This window comes from Zingiber officinale, chromosome 2A, assembly GCF_018446385.1.
Source record: "Zingiber officinale cultivar Zhangliang chromosome 2A, Zo_v1.1, whole genome shotgun sequence".
Classification (NCBI taxonomy): Eukaryota; Viridiplantae; Streptophyta; class Magnoliopsida; order Zingiberales; family Zingiberaceae; genus Zingiber; species Zingiber officinale.
In genome coordinates, this window is record NC_055988.1 from 160406209 (window position 1) to 160427929 (window position 21721).

Consider the following 21721-nt stretch of genomic DNA (forward strand, 5'->3'; position numbering starts at 1 on the left):
AAAAAATTAATTGTTTAAGGAGATGTATAGCTTCTATTGTCGACCTTCCAGGCATGAACCCAAATTGATTTTCTGTCACTGTGGACTCCTTCCTTAATCTTTTTTCTATTACTTTTTCCCAAAGTTTCATAGTATGACTCATTAGTTTAATACCCCTATAGTTTGCACAATTTTGTATGTCTCCCTTGTTCTTATATAAGAGAACTAGAGTACTTATCCTCCATTGATCAGACATTCTTTTTGTTTTCAATATCATGTTAAATAATTTTGTAAGTCATTCAATACCTTGTTTTTAATAGATTGTCATATGTAGACTGCAAAAATTATCCGCTGTGCCAGCGGGCGGATGAGACGGCGGACCACCTTTTCTTCATGTGTTCCGTCATTAAACCTCTATGGGACATGGCTCAAAGATGACTACACATTGGGTATAGCTTTGGGACAGTGGCAACCTTGTCGGAGACGTTCCAACAACGATATCCTGAAAGGAGCATGCTCAACAAAGCTCGTCACTTGGGTGTATAAGGTATGATCTATTTGATTTGGCAAACTCATAATCAATGTCAATATGAAGAGGGTATGCCAAACATTGAGAGGATATTTAGAAAGGTTCAAACACACTTCTTTAGATTTTTAAGTGCTCCTCATGTAAGTCCTTGATCGACTTTAATACAATTTACCTTTATCAAAAAAAAAAAAAACAAAGCCACTACTTTCCATCCCCATTCACTTGTTCTCATTTACCACTCATTCATGTCTTCGCCTTCTTCTATCATGTATGACAATTTCCTTTGTCACCACCTTCTCTAGTCAATCTTCTCCACTAGACCTACGCATCTTGTGCAGTTTTAGAGTTCTGTCAACCTATAGAATTCTGCTATTGTTAAACACAGTTACTCCACAAGGATGCGCACTACCCGACCTCAGTTAGCATCATGTGTTGCCCCTTGCCTAGCCCTAGTCCTATGTGGTCGTCTCTAACAACTTGTTGCGCTCATCCTCTAGCTTTCATCATCACTCACAAATTCATCACCATCCCTTGGTGCATCTACTCCTCATAGCAATTACAAGAAGGAGATAGTGCAAGGAGATCCTAAAATGAAGAAGAATAGTTGCTCTATTCCTGATAAGGTGTGACCCCAACAAAATTAAGAGCCTTAGCCCTGCACCAATGCCTCTCCTACTTCTCAACTCATGTCGCCCAAATCTCGCATGCACTATCACTTCAAAGCAACGTCGCCTCTATTGCATAAAGTGTCAGCAATTAACGGTCTACAACATCATTACTAACACCAAGTCGTGTTAGCCAAGGTTTCTTCCCTCCATGGTCAGTACATCGTGACTTGCTTGCAAATTCATTCCATGATTACCCTAGATCTCGCTGCCAACATAAGTGACTCTCATCTCTTACATTGTCGATTGGAGCTTGCAATGCCCTCGCTTGCCTCTCCCTATGTCATTATCTCTTCAACCGACATTCCTAGCCATGAGCTGGGCACCGCCATTGTTGTCGGCGAGCCATCATCACTTTTGAATTGCCAACGACCATAGTGATCACAAGACTAAGTAGGTGATCATCTCTTGGATACCACCCCTCCCCACCATCAATACCTTTCTCCAACCGCATCGAATATGGTGTTCCATCACACAACAAACTGTGTTGCTTCCCATTCCCATGCAGCATCTGAAGCCCCTTTCTCTAGCAACACCCAACATTGCCATCTTCTTTCAGCCTGCATACACAACTTTCACCACCAACCTAACCTATCAAGCAGCCAACGAGAACACTACCTTTGACTTGTTGCATCTGCTATTGTCACCTCCAAGCCACAGTTTGCGAATGCACTAAAGTGACCATACTTTGGCTTCTCATCTAGCTGTGATAGAAGATGGCGAGCAAAGAATCCCACTCACGGACACTATAAAAACTAGGTCCGTAAATTTAGAAAATTCAATAACCTTCAGCTGCTCATTTAAAAAAGAAAAGAACAATTAAAAGGCGAAAATGTTACTACTGATGAAAAAATATACTAAGTGGTGGGTTCCAACACTTGTAGAGATCTGGTCCAAATTTTGGATCTAATGTACATTCTGAGATCCCATACACCACCTAAAGAAAATGGTTGGCAGCAAAAGGTGATACCGTCACCCCGATGGCCCCTCCAGGGTGGTCCACACTTCCTGGAAGGGAGTAAATCACGGGGGGTCGCCTGACAATAGCAGCGGATGAAAGGAGGGGTGAGGCAACCCATGGAGCATTCCGCAAGAATCAACCTCAGGCCTATAACACCTAAAGCAAATAGTGAGTGCAACAAAAGGGGTTTCCAGGATCTAGTACAAGACACCTTGCAAGATCAAGTATCACCCATTTATTAATTGAGTTCAAATCAGGTAACGAATACAACATCAGAGATGGAAAAATTCCCTTTGGTAGATAGCAACCACTCTCTTGAAAAATGCTTTTCTTTACCTAGTTGGTTAATTTAAATTTCCTATATTTAATTAATTTCTCACAAATTCTCAATATATCATCATTTGTTAATTAAAAAACACAAAGTATCATCTTATAAATGGTCTCTTTGTTTACTCCTCATCATCAAAAAGAAAAAGGGAGGAAAATATCTTCATTAGCATACTCCATTACATTTTAATTTATGTATCATCCATCCTATTTTCCTACATTTATCACATTGCTTTATTTTATAATTATCATTACTTTACTTAGATATGCATCACGGATGGAAATACCACAACCACCATTGCATATATGAAAGATCATAGGCATAAACCTAACAACAATATAGAAGGCGATCATAAATTCATGAGAGTTGGAACAAACCATCTAAATAACTTCCTTTTTTACACATAAATCTTAGAATAACATGTGTGCTCATTTGTAATACACTATCCAGTGTTTAGAGAAAGCTCAACCTGGCTTGTTAAAAATAGAAATTGATATAGGCCTAAGCATCACACGATTATCTTGATCAGCAATCAAAACCTAATAGTTTTCTAGATTGAGAGATGACGCTAAAGACTCTTTTGACCAACATAACTTGAACTAAATTGAATCAGCATAATTTGTCAGTAATAAACTAATTGGTGTCGCTAGTAAATTTTGACAGTGTTCAAGACCACAGTACAAAATAATCATTGATGGGCAAGGAAGTGCCTAAACCTAGCACTATTCCAGATTTAGTGGCTCTATTAATTGCAAACTTTGGTGATATTTACCTCCTCAACGAGATATTCAGCATCATATTGATTTGGAGTGGAGGGCGCGCCTCTACCTCACAAATTGTCAGTGTTCAAAAACACGGCCTAAACGGCCCCTATTGATTTGGAGTGGAGGGCACCTCTACCTCACAAATCGCTAGTGTTCGAAAACACGACCTAGGCGGCCCCTATTGATTTGGAGTGGAGGGCACCTCTACCTCACAAATTGCCAGTGTTCGAAAACACGGCCTAGGCGGCCGCCTAGGCACCACCTAGGCACTGTGCGGTAGGAAACCTTGCCGGAAATCCCCCAGGCAGGTGGCCTAGGCGGCCCAGCCACCTAGGCGGCGCTCGGCGGCCCTCAGCGGCTTTTGGCAGGCCTCGGCGGGCCTCGGCGCAGATATTTAAGTTTTATTTTGTACATAATTTGCTCGTTTGCGTGCGTGCTTACGTCTTCGCCGTCTCTCATCGCCGCTTCGTCTTCTCTCATCGTCGCTGTAAGGCTTCGTCGCTCCGTGGCTCCGGTAAGTTTTTAGGTTTTTTTTCTTACTTTCTGTTTTCGAACACTGTTTGCTTTCTGTTAATTTTTTTGTTTTTCTCCTGTTGAGTTGTTGTCACGGCACGTCTCCGGTGGTGTCGGACACGTCCGCAACCGCCGGAAACATCGCAGGATGCGTCCAGCGACATCTCATGATGCTTCCAACGGTACTGGAAGCCGCCAGAAGCGACGCCGGACTTTTCCGGACACGCCGAATGCGTCCGGCGAGGCTTTTGGCGGCGGCGGCAGCGGCGTGTTTACTGTATAAAATTTATTTTAGGATTTAATAAAATCAAACAACTCGTAACCGAAATAATTTCAATAATAGGGTTTCATAAAGCCTAATTAAATTACTCCAATTATATATATTTAAAATTTAATTTGTTTAATAAATATTATTAATTTATATAAAACAGATTTAAATATATAAATAATTTAATTTAATTTTTTAAATAAATATTAAAAAAAATTAAAATTCTAATAAATATTATTAATTTATATAAATCAGATTTAAAAATATATTTAAAATTTATTTTTTTGATGAATAGCTAATAAATTTTATTAATTAAATTAAGATATATAAAAAAATATTCTAAGACTTGTTAATTCTATATTTTGTATCGTATAATTAAATTTTATTATGTTATATATAATTTTCAGGTTATCCGTTATCATAATGGCAAGCAATTATCTTCAACAGCATCCGTCACTCAATCCGAATATAGAATTCTTAGAAGAAAGTCAAATGACATCGGATGGGAGTTTGGAATGTTGATTGATCCTAAGAACGTCGACAAAATTAAATGCAAGTTATGTAGAAAAACAATGTTAGGGGGAGTTTATAGGATCAAGAAGCACATTGGAAATATACCTGGAAATGTATCTGGTTGTCGAAAAGCATCTAGTGCAAACAGACTATTTTAGAAGGGAGGAACAGAAAGAAGAACAAAATAATAGAAGAACAAAGTTGTAGAGCAGAGGTGGCTATTTCTCTAGACGAAGAAGGTCTTGAAATTGAAGGGATTGATGGAATTAAAAAATCTCTTCCACTTGACCCCATGGATAGATATGCCTCAGTAATTCCTCCAAAAAATGTAAGTTCAAGTGGGAGTAAAGTGCTTCATCAAAAAATATAAATGAGGCTCTTTTCAAAGAGAGAACTCAACAAGTTCAACAATATGTTGGGAAATGGGTTTATGAAAATGGAATCTCATTCAATGTTGTTGATAATTATAGCTTCAAGCAACTAATGGAGGCAGTAGGTCAATTTGGATTAGGATTCAAGCCTCCAACTCAATATCAACTTAGGGAGTCACTGTTGAAAGCCGAAGTTGAAAGAACAAAACAATTGCTGAAGAAACATGAAGAAGAATGGGCAAAGAATGGATGCTCGATCATGACAAATGCATAGAGTGATAGAAAAAGAAGAAGCATCTTAAATTTGTGTGTTAATTGCAAGGAGGGTACTACATTTTTAAAGTCTAAGGAGTCTTCAGACGAGGCGCATACAGCTGAACATATTTTTGAGTATATTGACAAATGCATTGAACAAGTAGGAGCTCAGAATATTGTTCAGATTATAATAGACAATGCCACCAACAATATGGCTGCAGTTAAATTGATGAAAGAAAGACGACCTGAGATCTTTTGGAGTTTATGTGCAACTCACACTGTTAATCTCATGCTTGAAAGTATTGGCAAGCTTCCACGATATAAAAAGGTGATTGCGCAATCCAAGGCTTTTACCATTTTCATTTATGCTCACCATAAGACTTTATCATTGATAAGAAGTTTCACGAAGAAGAGAGACATAGTCCGACCAGGAGTTACCAGATTTGCATCAAATTTCCTCACATTGCAAAGTTTGATTGAAAAAAAGCTAGTTTAAGGGTCATGTTTACAAGTGATATGTGGGAGAAATGTAAATGGTCAAAAACAAACAAAGGAAAATTGGCTTACTCTACAGTGATGAGCATGAGTTTTTGGAATGGTGTGACACTTTATTTGAAAATATTTGCTCCTTTGGTAAGAGTTCTTCGATTGGTAGATGGAGATAGAAAGTCATCGATGGGGTTTCTACATGGGGAGCTTCTTCAAGCTAAAGAAGATATCAAGGTGGCTTTGAACAACGTGGAATCAAATTATCAGCCTATCATAGTCATTATTGAGTCAAAAATGAAGGATAGACTTGATACATCATTGCATACCACTGCTTTTTTGTTGAATCCTTATTTTTACTATAAAGATAGTTCTATTGCTCTTTATGAGGAAGTCGCGATGGGGATTTTTGAATGCATGGAAACTTTGCATGTCAATGAGTTGGATCTACAAGATACAATTATTAACAAAGAATTTCCTAAATATAGAGATAAGACAGGGTTATTTGGAAAAACATTGGCAGCAAAAGCATGTGAAAAAATGGATGATACATTTGATCCATGTGCATGGTAGAGTACATACGGTGCTCACACATCTAACTTGCTAAGGGTGGCATTAAGAATACTTTCATTAACTACAAGTTCATCTGGGTGTGAAAGAAATTGGAGTAAGTTTTAAACTTTCAGTCTTTAATTAAATTAGCTATAATTTTTAACATCTATACTCTATATTCAAGTACTAACTATAATATTTACTTTCTCTGTTTTTTTTTAGATTCATACAAAGAAAAGAAATAGGTTGGATGCCAACAGGTTGAACAATCTAGTATTTGTCCAATTTAATGCTAGATTGTTGAACAAACAAAAAAGAGAAAAAAGGAAGGAATGTCGATATCCTTCTTGCAAAAGATGCTTCAAATGCACAAGGTTTGATTGTAGATGGTGGGGAAGATGATGAAATTGAACTAGGTTCCAGACTCACTTGGCAAATGATTGATGAAGCAAGTGGAGCAGATGAAAATCTACAACCCGAAGAAGCTCTAGAGTGAGAGAACTTTATGAAGATGATTTTGCATCCGAAGAAGAAGAGGAGGATCACAATAATGATATTGAGTTTGTGTCCGATGAAGAACAAGTTATTGAAAATTATAGAGAAAAAGAAGTAGAATAAATATGAGTCTATGAGATATTATTAGTTGTGTAATTTTGAACTTATTTTGTTAAGACATGATTTATGCTATTCAACAATTATATTTTACTTAGTGGTTACTGGTTCACAATGATGTAATCTTGAATTGAAGTATTGCTACTATTTTCTAATGTTTTCCACCACTAAAGTTGTTTTAGCTTATAGTAAGGTTTTAAAATTCGAGTTGGATATATATTCTACTGTTTACTACATGATTATGATAACTTATTGCATATTCTACTGTTCAACTGTTTCTTTTACTCATATTTATTGAGTCTAGTATATTTCCTTTACACAAAATTATTAGTCTTCTTTTATAATTTTTCATTTTTTGGTATTAGAAAGTATACATTTATTTCAGCATACATAGTTAGATCTCCATTGCTATGAAATTGTTTAAGACAACATTTAGATTTGCATATGACATTGTCCACAGTCCACAACTCCACACCAAAACAAGGGATACCGAGGTACCCGCCTAGCAACGCCTAGTCCCCGCCTAGGCGGCCTAGGTGCTAGGCGTTGGTCTGTCGCCCGACTAGCGCCTAACGAATTTTAGAACCTTGCAAATCGCATTATCGGATGAGCCCTCAAGAGCATGAAAATTGCGACGACAGGTTGAAGATTTACTAGTTAAGGATCATATAAGGGAAAACATGAGTCCTTGTGTTGTACCTGCTCTTTTGGTGTTTAAAAAATAATGGATCTTGCCATATGTGCATGGACAGCAAGACCATCAATAAAATCACAATTAGGTACCGCTTTCCCATTCTCATCTAGATGACTTACTTGACCAGATTAGTGGACCAGTTGTGTTCACCAAATTGGATTTGAAGAGTGGATCTTATCAGATTCGCATTAGGCCAGGGGATGAGTGAAAACAACTTTTAAAACTAGGGAGAGGTTGTATGAATGGCTTGTGATGTCTTTTGATTTATCCAATACCCCTAGTACTTTCATGTGTGTAATGAATTAGTTGTTGCGGTCGTTCATTGGTAGATTTGTTATGGTGTATTTTGATATATAGTGTGACCCCAGAGCAACATCTACAACACGTGAGGGAGGTTTTTATGTGTTGTGTACGGAAAAGGACCTTAACTAAAGTAAGAAGTTTCCATGGGCTAGCATCATTTTACAAGTGTTTCATTGCTTCTTTCAATAGCATTATGACTTCGATAACAAATTGTTTGAAGGGGAGTAGATTTGGGTGGACTGAGGATGCAGAGTCAGCCTTTCGATTGATTAAAGAACGACTCACAATGGCGTCCATCTTAATACTTCCAAATTTTTCTCGGCCTTTTGAGTTACACGCAGATGCTTCTAAAGTTGTTATTGGTGCGGTATTCAGTGAGAACGGCAAACCCGTGGCATTTTCCAGTAAAAACTTTCTAGAGCAAAACTTAATTACAATACTTATGACATGGAGTTTTATGTCGTTGTGCAAGCAATGAGATATTAGTGTCACTATTTGTTTCCCAGATAATTTGTTCACCCTGCCATGCGAGATGAGTCGCTTATTTGGAGCAGTTCACTTATGTGGTTAAACATAAAGCAGGGATTGCTAATCGTGTGGCAGATGTGTTGAGTCTCAAGAGAAACTTTCTAGTTACTATGTGGGTTGAGGTTTCAGGGTTTGACTCTCTTCGTGATTTGCTTGATACTAATCCTTATTTCTCAGTGATATTGCAAAATGTACTGGCTAGGAAGAAGACGGATTTTTTATTGCATGGGTTTCAATTTAGAGGTAATCAGTTATGCATTCAGCTGGTAGTCTCCGTTTGCAAATAATCAAGGAATTGCACGGTGAAGGTATTGGGACTGAAAATTGCCTTTGATTCAAGCTTCCTACTTTTGCCCTACATTGGATAAGTAGAGAAATATGTGCAAAGCTGCAAAATTTGTCAAATCTCTAAGGGGGCAACCACTAATGCATGTTTATACATGCCTTTGTCGATCCCTTCTCGACCTTTGGTTGATATTAGCATGGATTTTGTGCTAGGTTTGCCATGTACCTAGTGGGGTAGTGACTCCATCTTTGTTGTCGTTGATAAATTTCCTAAGATGGTTCACTTTATCCCTTGCAAGAAAACTATTGATGTTGTTAATGTGGCACAACTGTTCTTTCGAGATGAGTACCGTCTTCATGGCCTTCCGGTGTCCATTGTTTCAAGATCAGGACACTTGTTTCCTTAGTCATTTTTGGCGCAGCTTGTGGAAGATGGTCAATACACAGTTAAATTTCAGTAATACTTATCATCCTCAAAAGATTATGGTTGCGAATCAATCACTTGACAATTTATTGTGTTGTTTAGTGGGAGATAAGTTGTCAGGCGGAATTTGCTCACAACTATGCTCTGAATCAAAGTACAAATTTCAGTTCATTCCATAAGGCAGGTGACTTCGTGAATTGTTTGCAGGAGATCCATAAAATGGTACACGATCATTTGTCCATCTCTAACTCAAAGTACAAATATACAACAAACCAAAAGCGTCGACACTTGGAGTTTGATGAGGGGGATTTTGCGTGGGCAGTCTTAACCAAAGATCGTTTTGCTATTGGGGATTACAACAAATTATCAGCCAAGAAGATTGGCCCGGTCGAGATCATTTAGAAGATAAACTCAATGCATATTGTCTGAAGTTGCCTACTCATATTCGTATTTCCGATGTTTTTAATGTGAAGCATTTGATTCGCTTCATGGTGATTCTTCTGATGATTAAGTGGCCGGCAATTCGAGGACGAATTTTCTCCATCATAGGGAGAATGATGCGAGTTTGATAGGGTGCAGAACTTGAAGATCTACATTTATTACTAGAACCATAACCGCCAAGTTTCGGGCCAAAAAAAACATCGTTTAGGCCGGAGCCTCCGAGTATATTTTTACTGTTTTTAGTAATTTCCATATTTTGGGTATTTAGGTTATTTTTGGTATCTTTGTCTTGCAATTAAGGTACTCGGTCTATTTAGGCATCATGTTTAATGTTTGAGGTCGTTTTTGGTTTAATACTATTTTTAGCCACCGTCTCCTTCTTGGAAGGACGAGTTTTCCTTTTTTCTAGTATTATTCTTTGAATCAACAGGGATTAGAAGTATTGATTATGGTATTAATGCGCGAATCAACAGAGTTGATAGTTATCCGCTGCGTCAAAGATCCTACCCAATTTAGTTTGTGATCTAAATTGTTTTGGTCAATTTGGTGGATGACAAGAAATTGACGAGTTGATATGCTCTATTGTCATTTTCTTTTCACAGAATATACTGCTCTCCCTTTTAAAAAATGCCTTTTAGTCACATAGCTGGTCATGGACTCTAGATTTGGCTGACCTGAGTCACTTACGCATTCTTTTGGAATCTATTGAGCTTCTATATTTGGGCCTTATCTAGGCACTACAACTACTCATTTTGGACGGCCTGTTAAACATGCACTTAGGTCTTTGTTAAATTCCTCGACTAGATGTAGCCTAGGTAGCAAATTTTGGAATTGTGAAGAAGGAAACAGCCACTTGAGGCTACTGGCAAGTCAAGGTGAAACTACAATATCTTACCACTATTAGAGGACATTTACATCTCTAAAAAGGGCTACAGTGACAAATCATGATAGGCTCTCAAGGAAGTTGAAAGGGATTAACTTCCGATATTGCTCAAGGATGACCCCATCAGTAGTAAAGGTTCGCAAGTTCACATAATCTTGGAATAGGGTGTCATCTGGAAAAGGGTCGAGAGAATCTAGTAACTCCAAGAAATGAGCAATCCTCGTCCAAATGTGGATATGGGAAGAGGTGGCTTGCTTCAAATTTTAATGAAAAAGCAAGTAATGCTCTAAAAGAGGCATGCTTAGTGTTGAAGATGTGTAGGATGTTGTTGATGGCAACGGATTGTAGCTGTTTGGGGGCATAGATGAGGTGGTAGAAAAACATCATAACTAAAAGACAAGAAGATATAATTGAACATCTTTCATTCATCAGCATTAACTGGGTACAGCAGCAGCTTTCCCTATCCATAGAGATGGTGAGGGGGCAATAGAGAGATTAAGGAGCTATCTACGGAAAAGATAACTAGACGGTGATAAAAGAGGATCTTTTAAGGAAAGGGAGAAGAGAGAAGAGAAGTAGGGAGGGGGAAAGGAATGTTGAAGGGAAGGGAGAGGTAAGTTGCTACACAAAACATGAAATCATCCCTTAAACACGTAACCTAAAATAGAAACACAAAATTCACTCTCTAATACCAGATTGAATGTAATAGAGGAATGTAATTTTTTACCAAAAAGAGAAATTGCATGCCTATGCATATAACAATCTAATAATGATGACGATGATGATAACGACGACAATTTAATACCGTATGAGAATAAATTTACATGTTTCAAAATTTGAAAATGCATAAATTCATACTAAAGTTGCAAAATAAAGAGAAACTATAATTGTTTATTCAATTTATTAGAAAAGTGTGATATGACATAGTGCACATACCCAAGGTTTAAAGTATCATTCCATACCGACGCTTTAATCTCCAAGTAAAATGGAGTCATACCGATACATGTTGAGGTCAACTCAAATGAGTTTAATCCTAAATCATATTTCACTTAGCTTGTTTACCTTTTATGGTAATTAAAAAGAATAGAATTATGTGACAAGTTACACAAATATAATAAGCATCTCAAGTAACAAATATCAAAATATTTACCAAAATGAATGTCTTTCATCAAATTAGTTCTTGTAGCATCCTAATAAAATCTGTGTCCATTTTCCAATATCCAAATTAAATTATACTCCTATGTCATCTAGTATTGGAACTAACCTCTCCATGTCTATAAATATATCTTAACTAAAAAAACAATGGTAATATATCTCAATTAAACACACAACATAAAATTAAATTGAATTGAGACAATTAGAATTTGAATATACACAAGTATAAGATTAGGATATATTTTTGTTTCTCTAACTATGAATCACTCTTAATCATAGTTTAAAATTTCATACCATGTCAAGCCAACATTTGACACCCTTTGACATGTTACAACATAGGTCAAGACAAATTGAGATAGTACTGTTATTGTTTATGTTGGAGGAATCGAGGTGACCCTAGGTTTTGATATTTGGACAAAGGTTTAAGTTAGGTTTATCGTTGTATTTGATATGCGCTAATGAGTATGCAGGATGCAGGTACAACAAGGAAAGTCCAAGTGGGATTTTGGCAACGGCAAAGTCCAAGGGTGAGTCTTAGCGGTGTAAGTCCAAGTGTATAGTCTTGACAATGTAAGTCCAAGTGTGGCTTGGCAAGGATGAAAATCGAGGTCGAAGGAAGCTCTTGAAAGCAAGTTGTGAAGGATGGGGAAGCATCTAAGGAACGCAAGGCTGATGGAAGAGACTAGAAGGCAAGGTCATGAGAAGACCCAACAACAAGGACAAGGCCGAAGGAAACATCTTGAAGGCAAGACGTGAAGGATGGGGAAGCATCCGAGGGACGCAAGGCTGATGGAAGTGACTAGAAGGTAAGGTCGAGGTTATGTGGGCAAGGATAAGTGCATGAGAGATTGTACTCGGGGTAAAATCCTACGACTAGCAGTTGGACCATGACTAGGGTAGGGCACAGAATGTTTTTGTGCCCGACAGTAGTGAAAACAAGTCTACTCGTATGTAGCCAGTCTACTGGTATGTAGCCAGTCTACTAGTACACTGTAGACTGGTAAAGAGTCATTGGTAGAATCACAGATTCTGTGGAGTGTCGTTGGCCAACACCAATCAACTCATGCAAGGACTAGTCGACAGGTAACGGTAAAATCAGCTTGTTAATTTCCCCAAGCTCTATATAATGGAGCTTGGGTGGCTGGCTTTGGTGACGAAATTAGACATGGTTAACCCCTAATTAGAGTCTCCCAAGCCCTTAAGTGCAATCCAAGTGTGATCGAGTTTGTGGCAAGATTTCTCTACTAAGGAGAATTGTGCTAGCCGGAGTTTGACGGGGAATTATCCATCAACGAATAGGGATCGTCCACCTTACGGACAGGCGTAGAATAGGAGCATCATCTCCGAACCACATTAAACAAAACGTGTCGTTAGGTTTTGTTCTTCTTGTTTATTGTCTTCTAGGGTTAGTTTTCATTTTATACTTGTTATTTTGTATTTTCACTGCGCTAACAAGTGTAAGAAGCAAACGTAAAGGGTGACCGTCTATTCACACCCGCCCCCCCCCCCAGCCGGTGTCAAAGGTCCCAACAGTTTATAGTCTGAACATATAATTATCTTCTTTTTCTTCTTCTTCTCCTTGCTCCTTCCATCCATAATTTACTACTAGCACCATATATTGAAACATAGGCACTCTACCAAAACAATATTGTTCCAAACAGAAACTGAAACTCTTACACAGTCCTAGCGCGGCTTGAGTTTTTAACCCTGGTATTTACTACTATAGATTCTTTGGTTGGTGCTATTGGTGCTTCCCCTCTTTTCCACCCTCTTATTTTGTAATATTTCACCTTCTCCCTGTGACTCACAAATAGAATCAAAGGATAAGAGAATCAGCATATCCCAACCAATTTTGAACGATACAATTTGCCTCGATGGGTATCATTGAAATTGTGTCAGCATAGGTAGCATAGGTGGCACAATGACTTTTATCTATGTTGACACAATACCGATATTGGTTGACAGACGAAACAATATGTTTCGACCATGCAGATAAGTACTGATGGAGAACTTAAAACCATGCACATATCGTAAATTAACTACAATCTAACAGGTTACTAGATGTACAGTGAGTATGGAACTAGGATCTTCAAATGCTTTAAGGTCTGTTTAACTACTGTTAATTAAGTTAGACAACATACTGGCTTGCAGTTATAGCAGCTCCAGCTCCACCATGTCCATCGAATATACCAAAGAGGCCAAACTGCAAATGAAATGATCAATTAAATTTTCTAGAGCAAATGCATGGTTTTCCATTTTGGTGCACAAGAACCTGCTCAACACCATTAAGTGGACAATGGCAGCAACACATGTCTTCCATAGGAAGCTTTTTACCACCTCGTCGTGCAAACATTGGATCACGTGCAATTCCCACACCATCTGGTTTATGACGTTCAACAAACTGGGAAATCTTGACCTGCCACAGATAAATTTGTAAGCACAGCACATTGCATAAGAATTTACAAGCAATCATTCCACTCAGTAACTAGTATATGATCAAGAGGACCCTCGTATAGCTTGCAAAAACAGTTGATATCTGATAAAGCACGGTTATAATTTTCACAAAGCTACCAACAGTTTGGATCAGTACATCATCATCTAAGAGAAAATAAATAATACTAATGTCAGAGAACAATCAGGTGAAGGTAAAATAAAGGGCAGTAATATCCAAGAACAATTAGGTGAAGACCAATTAGAATCAGATGATAAAATGAAAAAATAAATAAATAAATTGAGATTGTACAAACATATTCACAGGAAACTAATACACTATAGTTTATAATTAGAAGAATTGAATGGATTTATGGTAAAAATATGAGGGAGACTCAAAGAAAATATTAAGCAATGTAAGAAAAGAATAATTTAGTATTACTAATGATAGAGACTTACATAAAGTTCGATGGAAGGTAAACTAAATAGCTTGGACATACACAGCTTGATGATGGTGGTGACAGAATCAAAAAGAGTTCAATGGCATGCCTACCTGGGCTACTCAGAAACACACTGACCTACCAAATAAATCGGCCAAACAACCTTGGGTACTTGTAAGGCACAATTAAGATGAGGCTGTAAACAATGAGCACGTGACTGCATGGTTCGTTTCCATGTTCATCTTGGCCACTGAGTTTATGGTTTCCTACACACTAAGGATTATTCCTTGCCTATTAGTGTTGAATTTCCCAACACAGTTTGCTTCATAGAATTTGAACGATCTAGAGGTGGAACGGAACCCACACACAATATCCCACCTCGTAAGTCATATCTGAGAATGCATTCCCTCCCTCCAACTTCAGAATTGAGTCATTAAGTTGTTAGAGGTTACAGTCATTAGGATAGCACATTAGGTGTCTAATAGAGTATTATGTTGAGTCCTACATACATAATGGTTACCTCTTGAAATCAATCATACAAATTTCATTCCACTCAATTTGATATCAAAGGGAAACTCTCCTAGGATTAGAAATTTCCTGTTCAATCATGTTAGGTAGAGGGGCACAAGTTTGATATGGCAGCTTGCCTCCCCTCCTACCAAAGTAAACTGTAATTTTCTTCCCTTTCTCTGCCATTCTAAAAGTCTTTTCTGCTCACAATTCACAACTCAACACCTGTTAAATACAATAGCCCAGCATTTTTCTGTTTCAACCTGCAGCTATCTGTGCAAAAAACAACTCAGGTTTCTCCAAGTTTTCTTATACAAGGAAGAAGAACAAAGAGGATTGCACGAGTTCTTCAAGTGAGGGACAACTTCTAGATACCCAGCTCCTCCAATCAGAAGAGGAAAAATGCTTCCTCTCTCAGGTGCATCAAGCGACCGCATCAAACAGTGCCTCGCCTCAAGAAGGCCAACTCAGTTGTCAATGAAGTTGCACATCCATCTACCGCAGCCATGCTAAGCTATTTCCTTCTTGACTTCCTGTTGATTTGTTGTCCGCTTTTAACTCTTCTCCTCAGGGCAACATCAACAGAGCAGAAGACCTCACCAACCTCTCCTCCTGCTAGAAGACCTATTCTCACAATAACCACCAAAAATCCCTCACATTCTCCTCAACCCTCAATCTCATTGGCAAACCTCCTTCCATGCCACTTCTCCAAACATCTTTGATGATCTGCTAATCCAGCCCGTATTCTCCTTCACACCAACACATGCTTTGTCTCTTCATTATCACGCACCAAATTCTTCAAGACCTTGACTCCATGCCCCCACCTCCTCACTTCCTCACATGCAAGAAGTTGCACCTGCCCTCCTACATGTACTTTGTTGGTACAACAAAAAGCAACCTTCCCTTCAAGAGTGAAGTTCTCTTTTTCCCATCCCAGTTCCCTGGAAAAGATTCCAAGCTGATTTCTCCTTGTTGCCATTCTATGCAAGGGAGGCTAAGATTTGACAACTTGGTCTAGGGCGAAGAAAATAAAATGAAAAAGGCAGATTCAGTAAAAAGGAGGGGGAAGATGCAAAAAAATGTAATGAAAGGCAGTATCATATTTTTTTAAAAAAACGAGGTCCATATAAATCGAAAGAAGTGGTTGCTAAAAAGAGTGTGGAAGAAAGAATTAGGTCTTTAAAAAATTATATAAAAAGATGGCAATGATTAATCAAAAGGGAGAAAAGCATTTTAAAATTAACGAGATCAAAGCATTTATTTTTCATATTTTCCATCTTAAGTTTTTCATTTTTTTTCCTTCCCCCTCTTTGTTTCAAGAATTGTCACCAAATAATCTTTTACATTTTTGTGTGCATGATTTAACATGAGCTTAGCTATTGATAGTGGCTTCCGCACTACTCTTTTTTTTTTTTGCAATCAGTGTTAGATTTTAGTTGTCTGTCCTAACACCTCCCTCTCTTAGAGTTAAATGATCAAAACCAATCTCCAAATACTTCTCCCCTGTCAAAGCAAATGATTGAAATTATAATCTCACTTAGAATTGCAAAAATTATCAATCTCCTATTAAATGAGTTTTTATCGTATTTGAATTTTTGCATCTTAAGTTATTTATTTTAAAACTTTAAATGACGAAATAAGTTGAACTAAACCAACAAAACAGATTTGGGGCTTTGGGTGAAGCCAAATTGGGTATAGAAGGAACTCATCCGATTGCCATGATGACTAGGATCACGTGAGTTCAAATCATGATCAAATGGAAGGAACTCATCAGATAGCCTGGTTTAGTCATGCTAGAATGAATTAGTGAAATTTTTATTTTTAGAAGTTGGGCTACATAATCTCTTCTCTCTGTTCCCACTCGTCCTCACCCAACATACTACCAATTGACCTATCCTTCATGATCTTTCCTCTCCATCTTCATGAGATGCCACCACCAGATCTTCCTCATAATAGATGCCTAATGTTGGCCACCTCTTCTCCTTCGACAGTTCTCTCTCCTTCTTACTCTTCTCATTTTCCTCTCTCTTTCTTGTTTCCTTCTTTCTCACTCTACGTATGTGTGGTGTATGATTGTCACCCCTCATTACTCGATTACCCGTCACCGCTAAAGTTAAAAGAGGTTATTGTCAATTATCTCAGCCAACCTTTTGTCTCTCTCTCCTTGTCCTGCTCCCTAGGCCCATAGCCCACTACTGAGCCACACAAAGCCCTACAAAGAGGCACTAGACCACCATCTACCCTCTCCACTCTCTTTCTCCCGTGTCATATGCCTGAAACCTCAACATCTAGCCGCTCAAAGCCAAGGCATGATCAAGAGGTAGGGCAAGTTGCTACCCCTGTGTCCTTGGGTAAAATACTAAAATCGCCCTTGTGGTGGTTGCATTGCATACAAGGCATCATTGTGACCAAGTCTCTCCTTGCACATTAGTTGTTAAATTGAAGGTAAGAATTCCATGACTAATATTTTACAGATATTGTGTAAGATTCCTATTTTGGATTAATAATTACGTTTTGTTTTAAGTTCAATTGGCTTGATGTACCCACTTTGTTATGTAGTGAAAAGTGTTTGGTAAACATTCGATTTTATTATATTTCTGTTATAGGTTGGTGTATTTGAATTAGAATGGAAAATAAATGATTGTTTGTTAATAATAAGTTGAATTTTTAACTTAAAGTTGTATCAAGTTGTTGGATTAAAATTGGATCCATTCAATTAATTTGTAAATTTGGTGTTACTATCAAAATTATCTCAAGTTTTTCTAAGTTATTTATATATTTGTATTTATAAATACTCATTCAAGGATAGCACTCATAATTTTTAGATCTTCAAATCCCTATTTGTTGTATATTTGAGGTGGTTAAATATATCCGTTCTCATTTACATATTCCTTATGCATAAATTAATGTATAAAAATAAATTATACATATCCTTCTATAACTATTTTGAAAAAAAAAATATTAACACAACATTAAATTAGTGAAATGAATTTTTAAAAAAAAATCATTAGTGTTAAATAATTCTTATTCTTTTTTTCGTGTTATATATCTAGGAGGGTGATCATATGGAGATTAAATGGAAAGGCTAGTTTTCAAAAATTAAAAATTGATGCTCTAATTATTCCTTAATTTCAATTATTTTTCCAGTTACTTATTTATTTATGTATTAATACTTGTGTATTTTTTTTATTATACACCCTACATTGATACAATATAATAATAAATATCAAAAAGGTGATTTAGGTTAGCACCTCAGACTTACAGATAAGATATAAACAAAAATAAAATAGTTCTGTAATGGCTTAAAAAGAAACAATAGAAATTTATAATGAAAAAAATAAATATTAAAAAGTGAAACTTTGAACCTAGAGAACCTAACCGCTCACACGCTCAGATGATGTTATAATAGTATTTATTTGTGTGATGCCGCTATATAATTATATATCACCACTGAGGGTTTTAGCGTATACATCCTAACATGTTATTTACACTCTGAGTGACTTGCCTCTAGTGATTTATTTCTTAATGGATTTATTGAAGATAAATTTATTGATGATGACTAAAGATAATTAAAAGCATATTAAATTGTGATAAAAATGATGATAAATAAAACAAATGGCTGGTGACTTTAATTAGTGACAAATAAATAAAACGAAAATATAAGCTAGACTATATATTAAAACTAAGACCTCAAATAACAATTTTAAAAATGTAATGTAAATTGTGACTTATCTGGTTTGATCACTCAATAAAAATATTGATGCATATTTTTTATTATTTACCCACTTAACAAATTGTACTCACTTTGTGTTTTGCTTAGCCTCTAGTTTTGTAGGCAAAGGTTAATTTTGGAGTTATAGTTGATTTCAACTAGCATATAAAGTTGCTCAAAAATCCTTGACATGTTGATTTCAAGTTTGACTTTATTCATTGTACTTTTTATTTTAGTCATACAAGTTATTGGTTCTACATGGTTTAACTATATTTACTTAAAAATAAATAAATAAATATATGTTATATCAAACACCTCTTGCTCATATTTAGTCATTTATCACTGAAATGGATTTTGGTTATTATTACATTGTCAACAAGTGAGCTACCTCCTTATAAGTGGAACTACACCTCAAATCATGACAACCCCAAGGATAAAATTCATTAGAATATAGATGAGGATATAATAAGGAATCGAGTCTAATGGTGTAGGAGGATCTATATAATCGACCCCACTTACTAAGATAAAAACTTGGTTGTTGTTGTTTGTATTATAGTATTCAAATATACACATACAATAATCAAACATTATCCCACTAGGTGAGGTGACTAGTATTCAAATATACACATCAAATATAATATTTTAAAATTTTATATTTTTTCATTTTGATCTTTTCTTATTTTTTATTTTTAAAATTTTTTAGATAAATTCTGATCGACGCTGTTTAACTCTATGGATTTTCAATAGTGATATCAATAATGTCACTCATGTTGCAACTCATGTAATCTAGGATCCTAACACTGATCTAGACCACCTTATTTCTTAAGAAAAGCATGCTCGCAAATAGACCACCTTATATCCTCTTTCGCTTTACATCTCTGATGCAGGAGAGAATCCAAAATTGGATTTTCTTTTAGTTATCTGTTAATTAAGTTTAGTTTTTTTTTTATATTTAATTTTATCCTAAATCTTAGGAACCAAGTTTTGATAGTTAATTTCTCCTAGCTCTTAGGGAATAAGTCTAATTAGTTATTTTTCTGTTTAGATTTTTTTGAGAGTTTTGAGAGCTATATAAACCTATGCTTAAAAGATGTTTAGGGACAAGTTATTTTGATATTGAATCAATTGGTTTCGCTTAAGCCACGTTACGGCTACATCTCTTTTGTTCTTTATTTCCCGCTATTATTTTCTCAAGAAGGTTTTTTTTTAAAACCTATCTTGAGCTACTTCTTATTTCGTTATTTCTCTCTTGTTTCTTCTTAATCCCTCTATAACTTCACGCCCCAGAATAATCTATATTCTGCCCGGCGTCAATTGGTATCAGAGCTCATTAAGATCCAATGGAGGGTCATCGTAGGCGTGGTCATGATCGTGAAAGGCAGGTTCCGGCTGAGGAAGCCTCACACCGTGGTCGTAGCACCCGAGACGAGATTCAGTATCTACAGAGGCAAGTCACAAAGTTATCTCGACGTCAAGCGACACGAGAACGTAAAGATCATAAGTTCCTTTATTCCCCTTTTGAAAAATCTCTAATTTCCAATCAAGAAGAGTTGTCCAAGCATAAGTTTGGTTTCGAGAAATACGGGTTCAACCACCCCACCACCTACAACTTCGAGAGAACACCAACTCCCCAGCGCCTCTACGTTCTCCCTTCCTCTCACAGCAGTAGATACAACCATGAGGATGTGGACTTCGACAACATCGAGTACGACCAATCCTACTCTCTCAATCATCCAATCGGAGGAGGCACCGAAGGCGACAACAAGATCGAACTATTCGGTGATCTAATTTACGACGAAGACGAGATCGAAGCACTAGGTGAATCGATATTTGATGATAAAGTTAACGAGGTACTTTATGGTGATGACCATGAGATTTTGGTCTTGTTTGAAGATACAGCTCATGCCGTATGGGAAGACAATGCTACGAAAATGGAGACTATGGATGTTGAAGACGTCATTTTGAACTCGAGGACGAGTTCTTTTCAACCTGGGGCGTCTGATGCAGGAGCATCCAGTGACACAATCATCTCGTACCATCCAACATGGCTATATTCCTCTTGGAGTTGTTGGGAGAAGAAAATAAAGCTACCAACTTTCCTTTTGAATCTAGAAGGACGATCGAGGCTACTTACAAGGAAGATGATGAGTTTGTGGTCTCCTGACATGGTTACACTTTATTCGGAGTCTGGACGAGATGGAATCCCTTCAGATTTGGTAACCAATAACTCTACACTACTTTCTATGTCCAGATTTTTGAACAAAATGAAGCACAAAGACATGGTTTATACTTTGCTTCCTTACAAAAGCGATACAATAGACCTAGACTTGGATCTATTAGCTGAGGTGCAACAACTCCTATCCGACTTTGCTAATTTGATGGTTGAAGACCTTCCTCCGAGATTTTCCTCTAGGAGAGACATTTAACACCAAATTGACCTTGTTTCGAGGTCAAGCTTACCTAACCAGTCAGCATACCATCTTAGCCCTAAGGATGTCCTACTTGTGCCCAGTGTTCGAAATTGCGCCCTAGGCGGCCGCCTAGGCGTTGTGCGGCAGGATGCTGCGCCGGAAACTAGCGAGGCGGAAGCCCTAGGCGGCTGGGCCGCCTAGGCGGTCCTCGGCGGGTTCGGCGGGCTCGGCAGGCCTAGCTTTTTAAAGCATGTTAAACCCGGTTTTTAGGTATTTGTCAGGCGTTCGTTTGTTTCATCGCCCCAACTCTCTGCCGACTCTTCGTCTTCCCTGATCGCGTTGCTTCCGGTAAGTTTTTTTTTCTGTTCATTTATGTTTTTTTGTTTCTCGAATCTTCGTCGCGACAACACCGGACGCATCGCAGGTGTCAGACGCTCGTGTCCGGCGCTGCTTCCAGCAACGCCGATAGCGTCGCGATGCTTCTGACTACGCCGAAAGCTTTCCGCGATGCTACCGGCACCGTTGGAAGCCTCCCGCGAGCCGCCGGTGGCAGCCTGTGGCGTCCGCACCGTCACGCAAGTCGCGACAGAGACGGCGTTTTTAGCGTTTTTCTTTTTTCTTTTTTAAATTTTTTTTTAGATTTAATAAATTAAAATAATTCCTAACTCTTAACGGGGATAATTTTAATAATAGGGTTGAGTTCATAAAG

The 21721-nt window shown here is 37.5% G+C and overlaps 1 protein-coding gene across 3 annotated transcripts in view; it reads right to left on the bottom strand.

The window, feature by feature from the left end:
* LOC122042906 (protein phosphatase 2C 70-like) overlaps positions 1-21721 on the bottom strand; it is a 48926-nt gene that overhangs the window by 10999 nt on the left and 16206 nt on the right. For all 3 annotated transcript variants that reach the window (XM_042603300.1, XM_042603299.1, XM_042603298.1), the window contains 2 exons: positions 13782-13925; positions 13651-13712 (listed from right to left, as the gene is read on the bottom strand). In XM_042603300.1, coding sequence (XP_042459234.1) covers positions 13651-13712; positions 13782-13925 — 206 coding nt within the window. The remainder of the gene's footprint in view (positions 1-13650; positions 13713-13781; positions 13926-21721) is intronic.